A 14,870-nucleotide genomic window follows, 5' to 3' on the forward strand; every position below is an offset into this window, starting at 1 on the left:
GCATCTGCCAGAGTCTGCCCCAGGGTCCTTTCTGGCCTGTGTCCCTCTAATCTGACCTGGCGGAGGGAGAGAGGTCTATGTGTGCATAAACACACACACACACACACACACACACACACACACACACACACACACACACCGCCTCCCTGGGCTGGATATGGAAGACAGCTTTGGCGGCCACAGAGAGCTGCAAGGTAAGGGACAACCTTGGGCTGCAGCTGCCAGTCCAGCAGAGGGGCCCCGAGTTAGCTAGTGCAGACAGGGAGGGAAAATGAGGTGGTGGCCACCAAGGGGCACTTCCAGGTTACAGTGGGATATTTTGCTGTGCAGACACAAACACAGACACACCCAATATATAGGCACAGCCTCATACACTCATACCTCACTCACACACACACACACACACACACACACACATACACACACACACACACACCCATACCTCCCTATCCATTCCTTTCCTTCTGGGACAGCATCTTTCTTTTAATCCTGGCTGGATGACAGCCCCCCACCCCCCGCAAGGAAGTGGGAAGGAAGGTGCCAGTTCTGAGGACCCTCACAGTTTCATTTGGCTTCAATATGTGTCTCTTCTCCATGTTAGGAAAAGAGGTGGCCAAGGTCCCAAGGAAAGGGACGAGGAGGGACCATTCCCCGAAATGGAGGGAGGCCTTCAGGAAGCTGAGCTGAGGTGATTGGCCATAAAACAGCTTGGCCACAGCATCTGGAAGAGATTGGAACCAGATGTTCCTGGGATGGGGGAGGGGAGAGCTGGGAGGCTGGGAGGGGGCTGCAGCAGGAGAAGCAGGCTGGTCAGTGAGGGGGTGGGCCTTCTGACTCTCGGGGGAAAACATCTGGCCTCCTTCTCCCCTCCTTAATCCTCTCCCCAAGTCAGGCACTACTATTTTTGCAAACTGGGGCAGCAAATCTTTTCACATATTCTAGAATCAGCTTTGTGTGTAGGGACAGTCAAGCACAGGGTGTGACTTGGGAGGTGCCCAGAAAGGCTACCAGCTAGCCAGAAATATGTCCCCCGCTGCCCCGCAAGCCCCGCAAGCCCCGCCTTGCTGTGGGTTAAGCATTGCCCTCTCTGGCACATGTAGTTCTGTGCTAAACTCCTAACGCACGACTGGAAACTGGTGAACCCAGAAGTTTCCTTTTAGCATAGGAAGAGCTTCATCCAGGAACTGGAGAATTGTTTGGCAGATGACAGGAAAAGAAGGCCCATTTACAGAGAGCTTATTATCCAGGCGCTGTGACAGGCTCCCTCCAAAGTCTATCTCTTCCTTTCTTGAAACACTGTGCTATCATCCTCTGTATCTAGATGAAGAAACCAAGGTTCAGAGCAGTTAATTGACTCACCAAGGGGCATGGAGCCACCAAATGGGAAAGCTTGTATTCAAAACCGGCTATGTTTTTATTTATTTAAAATTTTTTTGGCCGTGCCGCACAGCATGTGGGATCTTAATTCCCCTACCAGGGATTGAACCCGTGCCCCCTGCAGTGGAAGCGTGGAGTCTTAACCACCGGACCGCCAGGGAAGCCCCAAACTGGCTGTGTTGCATTCAAGCTTATAACCTTCTCACGACCTACTGAGAAGAATGTGGGGTAAGGGAGAGGGGGAGGGATAAAAAGGAGTGAGGGGGCAGTGCAGGGCATCCAACCTTCTTTCTTTTACAGTTGAGCCAACAGTTGGCCCTGGAAGCCCCCAGCTGCCTCAGAAGCGTGGCCCTGCCCTCTGGCTCTTGGAGACTAGACCCCGACAGGAAGGGTTGCTGGGGAAAGGTGATAGGCTGGGGAGCAGAGGCCCAGGGAGGGGACAGTTGGTCAATGTCATAGGGCGAAGCAAGGCAGAGCCAGATCTCCTGACCGCCAGGCCAGGGCTGGTGTCCTGTCCTCCGAGGGCTAGAGAGGTGCGCCCAGAGGGAGAAGGCCGGAGCTCCAGGATACGTGGTTATCTTAACCTGGTTACCAGGTTGGGAGCGCAGTCTGGGGCAGGTCCATCCTAGCTTTTCTGCTGCTGGCCACACACTCAGGACCCAGGAAACCTCAGGGACTTGGAGACAGTTGGACGAGGAAGGGTTCCGTCCTCTGACGTGGAATCACCTGAGCGGCTGGGCAGCTGCACTGGAGGTCATCTAGTCTAGAAGCCTGAAGTAGGCAGAAGGTGAGGGTAGGTCGGGTCTGGAGAACACATTCATTAACTTCTGGGATGTGTATCAATGGCCTGCAGCCAGCTCCTGATCAGCCTGCAGCGCCCAGAGGCAGCCTCTGGGACGATGGGCCCAGGGAAGACTGGCAGGGCCCACCAGCACGGGCCCCTGAGTCGTTAGAGGGGCCCGAGTCTACGGTGGTGATGGAGTCTTGGGACGGGTGCCCAGGGTGGCTGCATGGGTCAGTCCTGAGCTGCCTCCGGCTGTGCTGTTGCTGTTCACAGGGGCCCTGACCTGGGTCGGGGAGGACTGGGTACTCTCTTGGGCCGCAGTCCCGCAGTCTGGACGGGGCTGTGATCCTGACTCTCTTGGCACACGTGGCTTGTAAACTGGCTCTGAGCTTCGGAGGAACCTGCAGGGCTGGTGAGGAGAGCTGTGACCACTGACTACGAACTCTGCCATGGAGCCGAGGCCAAGTGTGTTGGCAAAGTGTCCAGATGAGATGCCTGGGCCGCTCCAATGGTTTGGGGGTTTTTCTATTCTGTTCACGGCCCTCTGAGCTGCCCTGAGCAGTTTGGTCAGAGGAGGTGGAGGGGTGGCCGTGCATCACAGCCTGTGACCTCGCTGGCCCTCCGGCCAGCACCCACTCCCTCACCTGTGCTCAGGACTAGAAGAGAAGGCTGCAGCCTGACCATGGGAGCTGGTCCTGCGTGCACATCAGATACTAGCCGTGTGTCTGGTTTCCACTGCTGCCTTCTGCCTAAAGGACCAATATGAGATGCACCGTGCTGCACTGCTCCCTGGGGGTCGGTCCCCCCACATAGTCCAGACAGCAGCTGGCACAACATCTGCCTCTGCAACGGGAAGGAGTTTGGGGCCAGTAAAAGACGTACGGTCCCCCGAAGGCTCTCGGGGAGCCCCAGGGCTTGAAACAGGCTGCCTGCTCGCACTGGAACCTGGGAGTGGCCAGTCCAGGCAGAGAACCTGGGTCCTCTCTGGGCTTTCTTTCCCTGTGAGATCCACGGAGAGAAAGGGTAGAGAGAGGCTCCTTTGAAGGGAAGGAGTGGGGATGTAGTTTCTCTCCACCTGGCCTGGGGGAGACAGGTCTGTGCCTCACTATTGCCTGGACAGGGAGAAGGCAATGGCAGGAAGGACGAAGCCGGACAAGACACAGCCATGGGTCCCCTTGGGAGAGGAGGCCAGAGCTGCAGCGTTTGCTCAGGGGCTGCCGAGCATCTGGCTCTTGTCTCACTGAGGAGAGAAGGATCCGAGGGGCCAGCACGTGGGGTCCGACCTTCAGGAGGGCAGGCGCTGGGGGCCAGCTGGTGGATCTGTTCTGGCTGGTGCTGGTGTTCTGGGTCCTGGTGGGCTCCCCTAGCCCGACACCCAGACCCAGAGACAGAAGACCCGGCTGGACACTGGATGGACAGACACACGCCATCCCCTTTTACATATCTCCTCCCTCCTCACCGAACAGCCTGTTTGCAGAATGTCCCTCCCCTTCAGCTGTGTGGGAGAGCTTCGAGCAGTGTGTGTACATGGGGCGCCTGCAGGCTGACGTGTGCGAGGCGTATCTGTGTGTGCCTGACCGTGAAATCCCACCCTCTGGGGCCCTGGAATTGACGGAAGGAAGGGCAGCCAGTGAGGCCAGGTGTCCTGGCTGGGGGCCGGCCCCAGACACAGCAAGCCTGCGCATCTGGAGTGAGACGAGCCACCCCACGCCCGCCGGCCCCATACCCCAGACAGCACCTGGCACAGGATACTGGCTGTAACACTTTCGGTTTATTGGCTGGGGTGCCCTGGTGTGGCCGACCAGCCACTGGGCCTGAGAGAAGCCCTGTCTTGCTGCCCCACTCCCTCCCCTTCATCCTCCCACCCTGGCTCCTGTGGGACATGTACGGAAACTCACGCCCCAGGAAACAGGGGGAAGTGGAGGCTTAAAATAAAACCAAATCGGGGTTGGAGAAGGGGTGGGAAATGTACATTACAATGAAGATATGCCACCGGCCATACACAATACAGCGTGTAGAGACGGGCAGGGAAGGTGGGCGAGTCCCGGTGACAGACCCTCTCCCACCGGGCTGGGCCCCCAGAGAGGAATGGCCACTTCAAGTGTCTCAGGGAAAGCTCTGGCTCCCTGGCCCTGGCCCTTCACTCCTGGCGGGGGCAAGGGAGGAAGGGATCATGGGGCAGTGGCTCATGTAGGAGTCCAGCGCCCTGCCTCACCTGGACCATTGGCCCGCAGGTCCTGGCACCTGGGGGACGGGGACGGGGTCCCGCCTTCTGCCCAGCCCCCGCTGTCCGGCTCAGTTGACTGAGGGCAGCGGGCCTCCCGTCCCCGCCGTGTGAGGGCAGTGGTCACTTCCTGCTGTGCAGCGTGTCCTGGAACTTCGTGCTGGTGTATCGCAGGTGGAAGCCTTTTTTGGTAATGGTGTCATCCGAGTGGAATTTCACCAGGACAGAATCTCCCGCCGAGTACACCTCCTCGGGAGGCTGACAGAGGAAAGGGGTGGGCATGAGACTGAGGACCAGGGGCAGGGCTGCCGTTTCCCTCCCCGAGTTCCCCAGCTATGAGGAAGGCGGGCAGCTCCCGACTTCTGCCAGATTCCCCCAGCGCCTGGAAGCAGGAGTAGGATTCTCAGGAGCAGGGGTTTAATGGGGTGCCTGGAGGAGGGGAGGTAGCAGGGGGTAGAGGAGCTTGTCTTAAGTGCAGAGTTACACTTTCATTCCACACCCAGCGCTGCTACTAACTAGTTAGCTGTGAAGTCTTAGGCAAGGCACTGCCCCCCCGCTGGGCCTGGCTTCCCTCAGAAGCTCTCTGCTCTCCAAGCCTAGAAGGGCTGGTGGCAGGAACAGAAAGAGGATAGCTGGGAAAGGGAGCAGCTTGTCTGAGTGGCTGCCTTGTTGCTGTCCCGGCTGTCTCTTGGAGAATACAGGACAGCTGGGTCCCCCAGACCCGGACTCGGCCACCACGCTCCTGCCCTCCCCCGATGCGGGCCATGGTCAGCTCCGGGTGATGCCCCTTCCTAGGCGCCTGCGAGCCCCTCCTCACCTCTGTGTGCAGGCCCTCAGCATGACAGCCGCCCACAGAGCATCAGCACGAAGAGGCCCTGGCCCTCAAAGCCCTCCGAAAACCTTGGGGACATTTCCAGCAACCATGCCAGGAAGCCCTGACGGAACTGGGTTCCTTCCCCAGGTCTCCTCCCGTTTGCTCCAGCCTGATGGAAGTCTTTGGAAGACGCCACCTGGGGACACCCAATTTGGTGTGTGACTCACCCAAAGGTGTCAGATCAAGGGAGTCACAAAGAGTCAAGTGGGGAGGGGGCACTAGCTTGGTCGCCTGGGGATCCTGGAGCGGCTGAGCCAGGCAGGCAGGGGGGCTGTGTGCTCCGCTTCCCCAGCTCTCCACCCTGTCCCAGCCCTGCCCGGCCCTTGCCAGTTGACAAAGGCTGAAGCTCTGCTCCTAAGGGGATATTCCACCGGCCAATGCTGGGTTCAGCAGCTACTGCTGCTCCTGGGAAGTTTAACCCTTCCTGGGGCACCCAGGCAGCCCTGGAGCACGGCCATGAGAGGCAGGGGACCAGGGAAGTGATGGGAAGGAGGGCGTGTCTGAGTGTGCATATGAGTGTGAGTACATGTGCAAAAGTGTGTGTGTGTGTGTGTGTGTGTGTGTGTGTGTGTGTGTGTGGAATGGCGAGGGGAAGATGACATTCACTGAAGGAGGAGAGGATTAAAAAGAAAAGAAAAAGAAAAAAACAAAAGAACTCACAAGCTCTGCCTGGAGGAAAATAAACCCACCTCTGCGGTTTTCCTGTGGCCTTAGTTAAAACCGCATCGAGCAAACTTTTGCCCACTGCCTCTGAAAGTGCCATTTTATGGACCAAGAGGTAATATTCAGTATCTGCTTGGACAGCGGCATCAGTATCTGCTTTGGGGCCAGCTGGTCTTTCACCAAGAAGAGAAACGGGCAGTGGAAGAGATGAGGGTATTGTTATGGCTCCGCCAGAACGACTGCCTAGCACGACTCAGCTCAGTCCTGGTCTCTGGCTCCTGCCCCAACCTCTGCCCTCATTCCGGGCCCTGGTCAGCTGCCTTTGGACTGGGACGAGGGAATCAGAGGGCAGAGGGAACTCCATCCTCCTCTCCAGATGCAAACTACCTTGGAGACCCAACCAAACTGGTGCTGAGCAGGCTTGGGTCAGGGCAGGGCCTATCCCAGAGGCTGCAGGAACCTCTGTGTTGACCAGAAAGGACCTGGTTTCCTGGGTGGGGATGGCCCAGGGCGGGGCGGGCCTCTGTGAGCGACCACCCACTTTGTAGGTCTCTGGCTCCTACAACGTGCCAGGCAGGGGCTGTCCCCCGCGCCGGGACCCCCGGCCTCCAGAGGCGCTGGGTCCCTGCGCTGGGGTGAGGGGTGGCGGGTCTCACCCCGGAGCCGCAGTAGCGCCCCAGTCTGGGGGCCGTGCTGTCGTAGCCGTCGAAGAGCTCCATGTAATCGTAGCCGCAGTCGGCCTCCTCCTCCACCTCGAAGGTCTGGAACACCAGCTCCACGCCATAGCCTTCCTCGGCCACGATGACCCACTCGCAGTCCACGCCCCCGGGGTAGTTGTTATCGCCAAACTGGGCGTGGGAGTAAAGGTCCTTGGTCTTCACCTCTGCCTGCACCTGGCCTCCACACTCTGAGGGGGGAGGGGGACACAAGATCAGCCACCCCCCCCACCCCGAGCACGGCTGTGGCCCAGGCACTGTCCCTCCCCGTATTCAGGCCTCCTGGCCGGATGGAGGCCCTGGGACGAGGCCACATGGCTAGTGATAGGTGGGTTTGGACCCGGCCCAGGCCTTGGCCTGGAACAAGTGCTCTGCGGCTTTCCCTCTGGAGAGATGCCCGCGGAGGCCCGGGGACGTGGTGGGTGGAAGGCCGCTCTGAGCAGAGGCCCCAGGGAGAGCACGCTTGTTGAAAGAGGTTGCTGCTAATTTGCTCCAGCTGATGGCTATCACGGAAGAATGTGGGCCCTGTGTCGCCTGAGCTCCCTTTCTTAAGCGAGAAGACGTACTCGTGGATTTTATGCGAAAACTCCTAATTTTTAAACGGTGGCTCATGTTTTTAAAAGACACAGTGTGGGCCAAACAGAGCAGGTCTGAGGGCCCGATGGAGTTCCGGGCCTCCAGTGTGTGACCCTGTGCTGGGAAGGGCAAACGAGAGCAGGCAGGGCAGGGTCATCCCGTCCACCCCTTCCTACGCCCTCTGGCCTTCAGGACACCTGGGCTCACGGGTGGGGTGTGGATGGGCGAGGCCTGGGTCAGGGGCGGAGTTAAAAGGGAGGAGCGGGACTGTGGACCCATCAGCTCTGGGGCCTCCCCAACAGGTAGCTTAAGACCCACAAGAAGCCTGCCAAGCCCCCAGCGGTCACCGTTGGCCTGATGTCCCAGGCCTCACAGGACTGGGCTCCAGCCTTTCTCTGTAGCCACACCATTCCCAGTTCACTGCTGTCCTCACACGCCCATTGCTCCAGCCAAACTAAATGACCTGCAGTCACCTGTGTACACCCAGAGCTGTCTGGGGTTGTGGCTGTGCTTGGGCTCCTCCCCTGCCTGCAATGACCCATCACCTCACACCCAGAGCGAGGCCCTTAGCGTGTTTTGTCTCCTGCTGTAATTATCTGTCTGTGTCCTGTCTCTCCCCTAGGCTGTGGGTTCCCGTGTGGGCAGGGTGAAGGGCTTATGCCTGATTCACCTCTCCGTGCCCCTCTGAGTCTCCTGCAGGGTCCAGGGCTCAGTAGAAGGTTGTTGAATAAACGAACAAGTAAATGCAGAGTAAACCCCTCAAGGACTGAGAGGTTTGTCTGCTTCGTTCATTTTTTTTTTTTTGCGGTACGCGGGCCTCTCACTGTCGTGGCCTCTCCCGTTGCGGAGCACAGGCTCCGGACGTGCAGGCTCGGCGGCCATGGCTCACGGGCCCAGCCGCTCTGCGGCATGTGGGATCTTCCCGGACCGGGGCACGAACCCGCGTCCCCTGCATCGGCAGGCGGACTCTCAGCCACTGCGCCACCAGGGAAGCCCTGCTTCGTTCATTTTGTGACCCGCCCTTAGGATGCTGCCGCGTACCTGCCACGTGTTAACAAATGTCTGCGGAATGAATGAACGCGTGAATCTGGGGGGGTAGAATGTGGGTGGCCTACCGCACAGACAAGTGTCCTACCTCTGGGGACTCCAGGGGATTCCCTCCCCATCTCTGGTTCTCTACCCACTGTTGTCACCGCCCTGTTTTCTCTCTGACCTTCGCACCCCTAATCAGGACCTCCTCTCCCTGGCCCAGGAGGCTGACTCTCTGCCCCTCTGGTCTGGCCTTCAGGACATGCTGTCTGTCCACCCGGCCAGGGGCTGGGCCTGTCTGTGTCTTCAGGAGCTCTTTGTAAACCTCCGACTGGAGCCCAGGGCCTGCCTTTGAGACCAGGATCAGCAGATGCCTCCAGGACAAATGACCACACAGGGCACCGGCTGCCCCCACCCTGGCCTGCGGTGGGCTCACCTGTGGAGTGGGACACCTGGAAGCCCTTCCTCTGCACGGAGTTGTCAGAGTAGAAGCGCAGGAACATGCGGCTGCCCGTGGCCAGGACGGGCTCAGGCTTCTTGCTCCCGCAGAAGCGGCCCAGGACGGGGGCCTTGGCGTCACGCCCGTCGTACACCTCCAGGTGGTCGTAGGCACACTCAGGCTGGGACTCGATGTCCATCTCCATGAAGGTCTGGAGGGCATGAGGGAGGACAGCGAATTAGGAATTATGTGGCCGGGGCAGGAGGCGTGGGCAACAGGTGGCACCAAACCAAGGCCCCCGGACCCCAGTTCATGGACACCGGGGCAGTGGCCACTGCTGGTGGATGGGAGACGGGGAGGACCTAGGAATGAGGCGATGGCAGGTACAAACCCACTGTATGCTGGGAAAGGGCCTCTGTCCACACCAGACTTGGGCTTCTCACAGGGATGGCAGCCCTGTGGGCTCAGCCAGGCCACCAGCCTGCAGCCTGCATGGCCCTGAGCAGTGCTCTGAGTGACATGGGGCTTTGGAGCTGACAGGAAATAGGTGATGCGCAGATGGCACGGAGAAGCGGGGTGGGGAGCGGGCACCTTACCAGCTTGACCCGGTGCCCGGGGGTGCTAGAGATGGCCCAGGTACACTCCTTCTTGCTGGGGTATTTGTCAGGCCAGTTGGGGCTGGTGATGGTGCCGCTGGTGGATGTCACCTTGTGGTCACAGCCGGCTGTGGAGAGGTGAGTGAGGGGAAGGGGATCAGCAGGGACCCCAGTGCTCCAATGGCCCCTATGAAGAAAGGAAGGAAGAAGCCCCTCCCTCCCCTCCTCCCCCTTTCTTGCTTCTCTTGTCCCCCACTTAGAAATGGAATGAAAGCTCACGGCACTTCTTTTCCATTCAGTCACCCAGCCCGGGGAAATCTAGCTGCTCGGTTCCAAGCTGGACCTCACCTGGCACCAGCCATGGAAGCAGCCCTCCCAGGCACCCTGTGTACACTCCTGGACCTTTGAGGCCACTTGGCCATACCACCTCTGCTCTCCACGAAGCCGGCATCCTCTGACCTCCTGCCACGCTTCCACATCCACAGAAGACTTTGGCATCTGACTCAGTTCTCTCCACCCCACTCCTGCCACCATCCTAGGTGATGTCAACACACACGTGGATGGTCCACCCACATGCCTCGCGCCCCTGACCTTCTCAGCTCTATGGGTTCTCACCTCTCACCGCCAAGGCTTCGCCATCACCCTCCAATTCTCGATGCTACAAACACATCACCCTCGCAGTGGCCACCTCCCGTTCTTCCAGGGCGCTCAGGCCCTCCCTTTCCCTAACAGCTCTCCAGCTTTAGAGAGGCCTCCATGGCCTTGACCCTTCCACTTCCTCCCAACACTTCCTCCTGGGTTGACTTGCTTCTCTATCAGCTGCACCATGTGGGCCATCACCCCAACTGCTCATCAAGGGCCGTGCTTGAGCGGCACCGTCCTGGAAAACCCCATTCGTGGTCTCCAAGCGTGGCTGGGCCCCCACCCCTTGATATTCTTTGGATTCGTCCTTCACCAGCTCCATCTCTCACCTCCTCAGCTACGGCTCCGAACCTTCGGCCCTCTCCTCAACTCCCAGCCCCGCTCCCAGCAGACCACCTCACCTCCTGCCTCCTGGAGAAAAGCAGGGACCTCAGATATGAACAACTTCAATTTCCCAACCCCTACCGGCAAACTCACCTTTCCCGCTCACCTTCCCTCCTGCCTTGTCTTAGAGAAGGTGCCACTCCTCCCGGGCAGGAATGGATTTTCCTTCCTTGAGCTGGAGCTCATTGCTGCCCACCATCTGGGGACCCTCATGTCACACATTACCCGCGCTCACTCCCTCTGCCAGCTCGGCCAGGCCACGAACCCTTCCTACGCTTTGCCCATCCTGAAACAACGCTCTCCTCCTGCTACCACCCATCCTGTCTCCTTGTCTTCAAGAAAACTTGCTACACCATGTTCTCACTACTCATGGCTCCTTGATCCACTGCAATCTGCCTTCTGCCTCGGAACAGCATGGCCTCACAAACTCCAAGGCTGATGCTCCTTAAGCGTTATCATCCAATCTGACAGGTCCCTCTGAGGAAAAGCCAGTGCACCGCTGGACTGGGGAGGAGAGAGGGGTGGGTGGGGTGCAGGCTGAACAGCTGTGCCTATAGTCAGAGGCTCACAGGATGAATGCACAGCCGCCAGGGTCCAGAGGGGCAGTGCCCTTGCAGGCCACCCAGCGGCCCGGGTGGAGGCAGGTGGAGCTCCTGGCCTCCACATTTGAGCTATGAGCTGCTTCCATTACCCATCTTCAGCTTCCCATGTCCACACTCCCTGCCCCCCACCCCATTTTTACACCAGTTTTCCCCACCCTCTGATTTCTCCTGCCATGCCCACTTCTCTCCCCAGCTATACTGCAGTCTCCTCGGGAGCAGAGGGATCCCCTCTTGAACCCCCTACAGAACTTTGCACAGAGCTACACCCCCCACAGAGGGTCAGGAAATACTGATTTGTTACTAGCCTAGCACTTGAGTAAGAAACAATGAGTTCTTCTAAAGTGAATCGGAGCTACGCACAGGCCATCTTCCCAGGAGGTTTACACCTGCTCCTGCTATCTTGTTGATGTCAATGCTGAGGGTTCTTTAGCAAAACCCTGTTTTTCATAGAGAGTACAGAGATGGCATACAGTTTAGACAACATCAGAAGAAGGTCTCCCCTAGCTAAAAGATACGGGGGCTCCGTGAGTCAGGTACTCTATATTTGGAGAGCCTGAAGCGATGGGGATGGAAGCCCTGGGACGTCCGTTGGGTGCTTCACCTCTGTTTATCCTAGTCGGCAGTTTATTTGCTGGTACTTTGGTTGTCCACCTAGTAATGGTGAGAAGAGGCATTTGCCAGGCACTGTGCTAAGTGCTCAAAGCAAGGGCTCTAAAGCGTAGGACCATCTCATGGGTGAGGCAATTGAAGCTCAGAGAACCGAAATGACTCACCCAACGGCACACAGACTCTCAGTGTCAGAGGCGAGTCTACATTGTGCTGCTGGGATAGTACATCCCCAGCAGGCACGGGCCACAGTGGAATCAGCAACTGGGAGCAGGCCAGGGTTGTATTGCATCCAGAGAGGTATCACGTGATATGGGCAATGACCTGAGAGCTGTTTCCAAGGATCTGCAGGGCTTCAATGTCAGGGAGGCAGCAGCCCTGTTCTGGGTGTCCCCAGGGGTCAGAGATGTGACCGATAACAGTGACATACGTGACTGCTTGCTATGAGGCAGGCGCTGCTCGGAGCACATCACAGCGCCCCGCCCCTAGGAGGAGGGTGCTGGTACCATCCAGGAGTCACTCGTGAGCAAACCCGGGTGCGGAGAAAGGAAGTCTGCTGCCCAAGGGCACGTGGCTGGCTAAGTGGTAGGGCTGGGAGCCTGGCACCAGAGTCTGTGCTCTTCACCACTGTCCCAGCTTGCGTCCCTGACAGCGGGAGGTCGGACAAAGAGAAAGACTTGGACGTGGATTTTAAGGAGCACTAATTACCAGAACAGCCTAACAATGGGGCCTGGGGGCAGCCCCTCCTCTCCAGAAGTGTGTGTGGCTTGGATATTGCTGGGGGTGGGGGCGCGGGAGGGATGGGGAGGGTCCGTGCACTAGGCGGGAGGCAAAACGAGGTGACCTCAGAGGTCACTCAGCTTCTTGAGTCCAAAGAGAGGCCGGAGGAGATGGCAGCGCTGAGCCCTTCAGGCCCCAGGCTGTGGGCAGGGGAAGGTGCCCGGGGGCTCTGGCAGCGCTTACCTTCCTTGCAGTCGTGCTTGTTGTCGTGGAGGACAAAGCCGCTGCGACACTGACACTCGTAGCTGCCGAAGGTGTTGACGCAGTCTTGCTGGCAGCCGCCGTTATCCTTGGAGCACTCGTCCTTGTCTGCAGGGGGAACAAGCAAGGGCAGACCGGTCTGTGCAGGGATGAGGGCTGCATCACCCCAGGGGAAGTGGGAGGACCGGCTGGGCGTCCACCTCACCCTCCCCCCGCCCCCCCACAGGCAGGGTGGGGAGCGGAGGTCAAGGCGATGGTGGGGGTCCAGGGCACTGCATCAAGCGGAGGTGGCTGAGGGGGGCCCAGCTGTGCGGAGAGAAAGGAGAAGTGGACGGAGGGAGGCTGGGGTCTGGAGCTGACCAGCATGGGAACCCTCTACCATTACCTGCTTACTGGACAGACGGACAAGTGGAAAAATAGACACACGGACAAGCAGACTGCAAGAGAAAGGAGCAGGACGCAGGGGTCCCTCTTTTACTTCACAACAGGAAATGTCACAGACACCATCAAAATGGGAGGGGCGGGAGGCAGGGAGAGTCCCCTGTCCACGTGAGCGGGGGCGGGGGCGAGGAGAGCACCAGTTCTGTCCGGCCGGAGGGAGCCGGGCCGGCATGGCAGAGCGGAGGTTGGGGTGGGCGGCAGCAGAGCCCCCAGCCCATTCCGTCCAAGGTGAGGTTCCTGAGTAACAAAGGGTCCGGGAGGCCAGGCGGGCCTCACTGGGGGGTCCGGTTTCTTTTCTGCACTCGGAATTTGAGCTGGTGGGGCCGTCCCCGGGGGGGCTGCAGAGCTGGCCTCTTTTCTGAAACGAGAGAGAGAAGGAGAAAAGGGACCAAGGGGTGCGGGTGGAGGGCGGGGGCCAGGGAGGGAGAGCAGTGAAAACCAGGCCGGGCTCCGAGGGGGGTCCACGGGCAGCACGGGGTTGGGGGGCAGCGGGACACACATGCAGGACGGCCATGTCCGGAGCAGCCAGGCCACGGAGGGGCAGCGGGTGGGAGGAGGCACAGCGACAGGGGACAGACGGGAGGAAGCCTGCGGCAGGGAGAAGGCCTTGGGGGTGGGAATGAGGCCCGCACGCTGGGGAAGGAGACGCAGAGTCTCTAGCAGAGGGGAGCAGTCCATGGGAAGGGGGCCTCATCCAGAGCTCGGCTCTCTCCTGGTGCTGCAACTACAGTGTGTTACAGACACAGACACACACTCACGCCAACACACCCACAGACATATTATCCCTCACCCTGTACCGTCGTCCCGACACGGCAGCACAGACACTGACCCACAGGTTGACACACACACACACACACACACACACACACACACACACACACACACAGACAGGATACACGTCAGCCCCTCACACACAGACACCACACTCACACACGTCAGCCATCGGCCACCTGCGTACACGTGCCAGGGATAGACGCTGCTGGCTCACTCCCTGTGCGTGAGGAAGCATGCACAGGCACACACAAGCACAGGTACAAACAGAGACACACGTGGATGCAGAGACCACGGACTCATCAACAGGCCACTGCGGACTCAGGAGGTCTCACAGGCGCAGCTGCTCCCATTCGGGCGGATCTGCACATGCGCTCTCCCGTGAACATAGAAACTGACACACAGAGGGACACGTGGTCACAGGCACAGGTACATCACACACACATATTCTCCAGTCTCTCCATGGTCATTTTGGGTACTGTGTGCCTGGAACGGAGGCAGGCATTCAGGGAAGGGGAGTGGACACACAGAGTTCCAGAGATGAGCCCCGAGGTAGAAAGATGCCTGCTGACATTCACATGGCCAGGCGGAGTCTGTGACAACGGCGGCCCTGTTCCGGGTCTCCCTTGGGAGAGGGGCCCAAGGGCTGGAGCACTGGCTCCCAGATGGCCCTGCTTCTCCAATTCACTCTCACGTGAGCCAGACCCCGTGGGACCCAAACAACCCAAGGTCAAGAGGTGGAGTCCCCAAGTCCTTCCCCAGGTCTCCTCAGTTAGAGCATCGTGAGGGACCCTGACAGAGGGCCCTGTGGAAGCTGCCTTTGCACAAGCCCTGTGAGAATGTGGGGTGATGGGCACCCTACAACCCATCCTGGGGTTTCACCGAGTAACTCACTGATGACTATGCTGGGAGCTTCAGGAGTTCCAGCTCACGGAATGAGCAAAGATCGTCCTGAAATTGACCCCCATGCCTTCCTCGTATTTGCACCCCAAAAACCGAGTACAGTGCCTGGCATACTGTAGGGGTAAAAGGAATACTTGCCCAATGAGCGAGTGAGTGGGTGAGTGAGTGCTGAGTGCGGTATTGAGCACTGTGAGCCCTGAGAAAGGGCTGCTTTAGTGCCCGGGGAGGGGCTCTGCCATGGTCGGGGGCAGCCTCTCCTGGG

General features: G+C 59.1%; 1 protein-coding gene across 2 annotated transcripts in view; it reads right to left on the reverse strand.

Moving 5' to 3' along the window:
- Positions 1–3,912: 3,912 nt before the first annotated feature.
- The window catches only part of BMP1 (bone morphogenetic protein 1), a 40,360-nt gene continuing 29,402 nt past the window's right edge, over positions 3,913–14,870 (reverse strand). Inside the window, exons 16-20 of one of the 2 annotated variants that reach the window (XM_033857705.2) lie at positions 12,476–12,601; positions 9,279–9,406; positions 8,680–8,893; positions 6,579–6,829; positions 3,913–4,643 (exon numbers count right to left, since the gene is read on the reverse strand). In XM_033857705.2, the coding sequence (XP_033713596.1) occupies positions 4,509–4,643; positions 6,579–6,829; positions 8,680–8,893; positions 9,279–9,406; positions 12,476–12,601 (854 nt within the window). In that variant the 3' untranslated portion in view covers positions 3,913–4,508. Of the gene's footprint in view, positions 4,644–6,578; positions 6,830–8,679; positions 8,894–9,278; positions 9,407–12,475; positions 12,602–12,931; positions 13,293–14,870 lie in introns of those variants that run through there. The other variant, XM_033857706.2, reaches the window with a different exon arrangement.

The sequence above is a fragment of the Tursiops truncatus genome, chromosome 6 (assembly GCF_011762595.2).
Source record: "Tursiops truncatus isolate mTurTru1 chromosome 6, mTurTru1.mat.Y, whole genome shotgun sequence".
Taxonomy (NCBI): Eukaryota; Metazoa; Chordata; class Mammalia; order Artiodactyla; family Delphinidae; genus Tursiops; species Tursiops truncatus.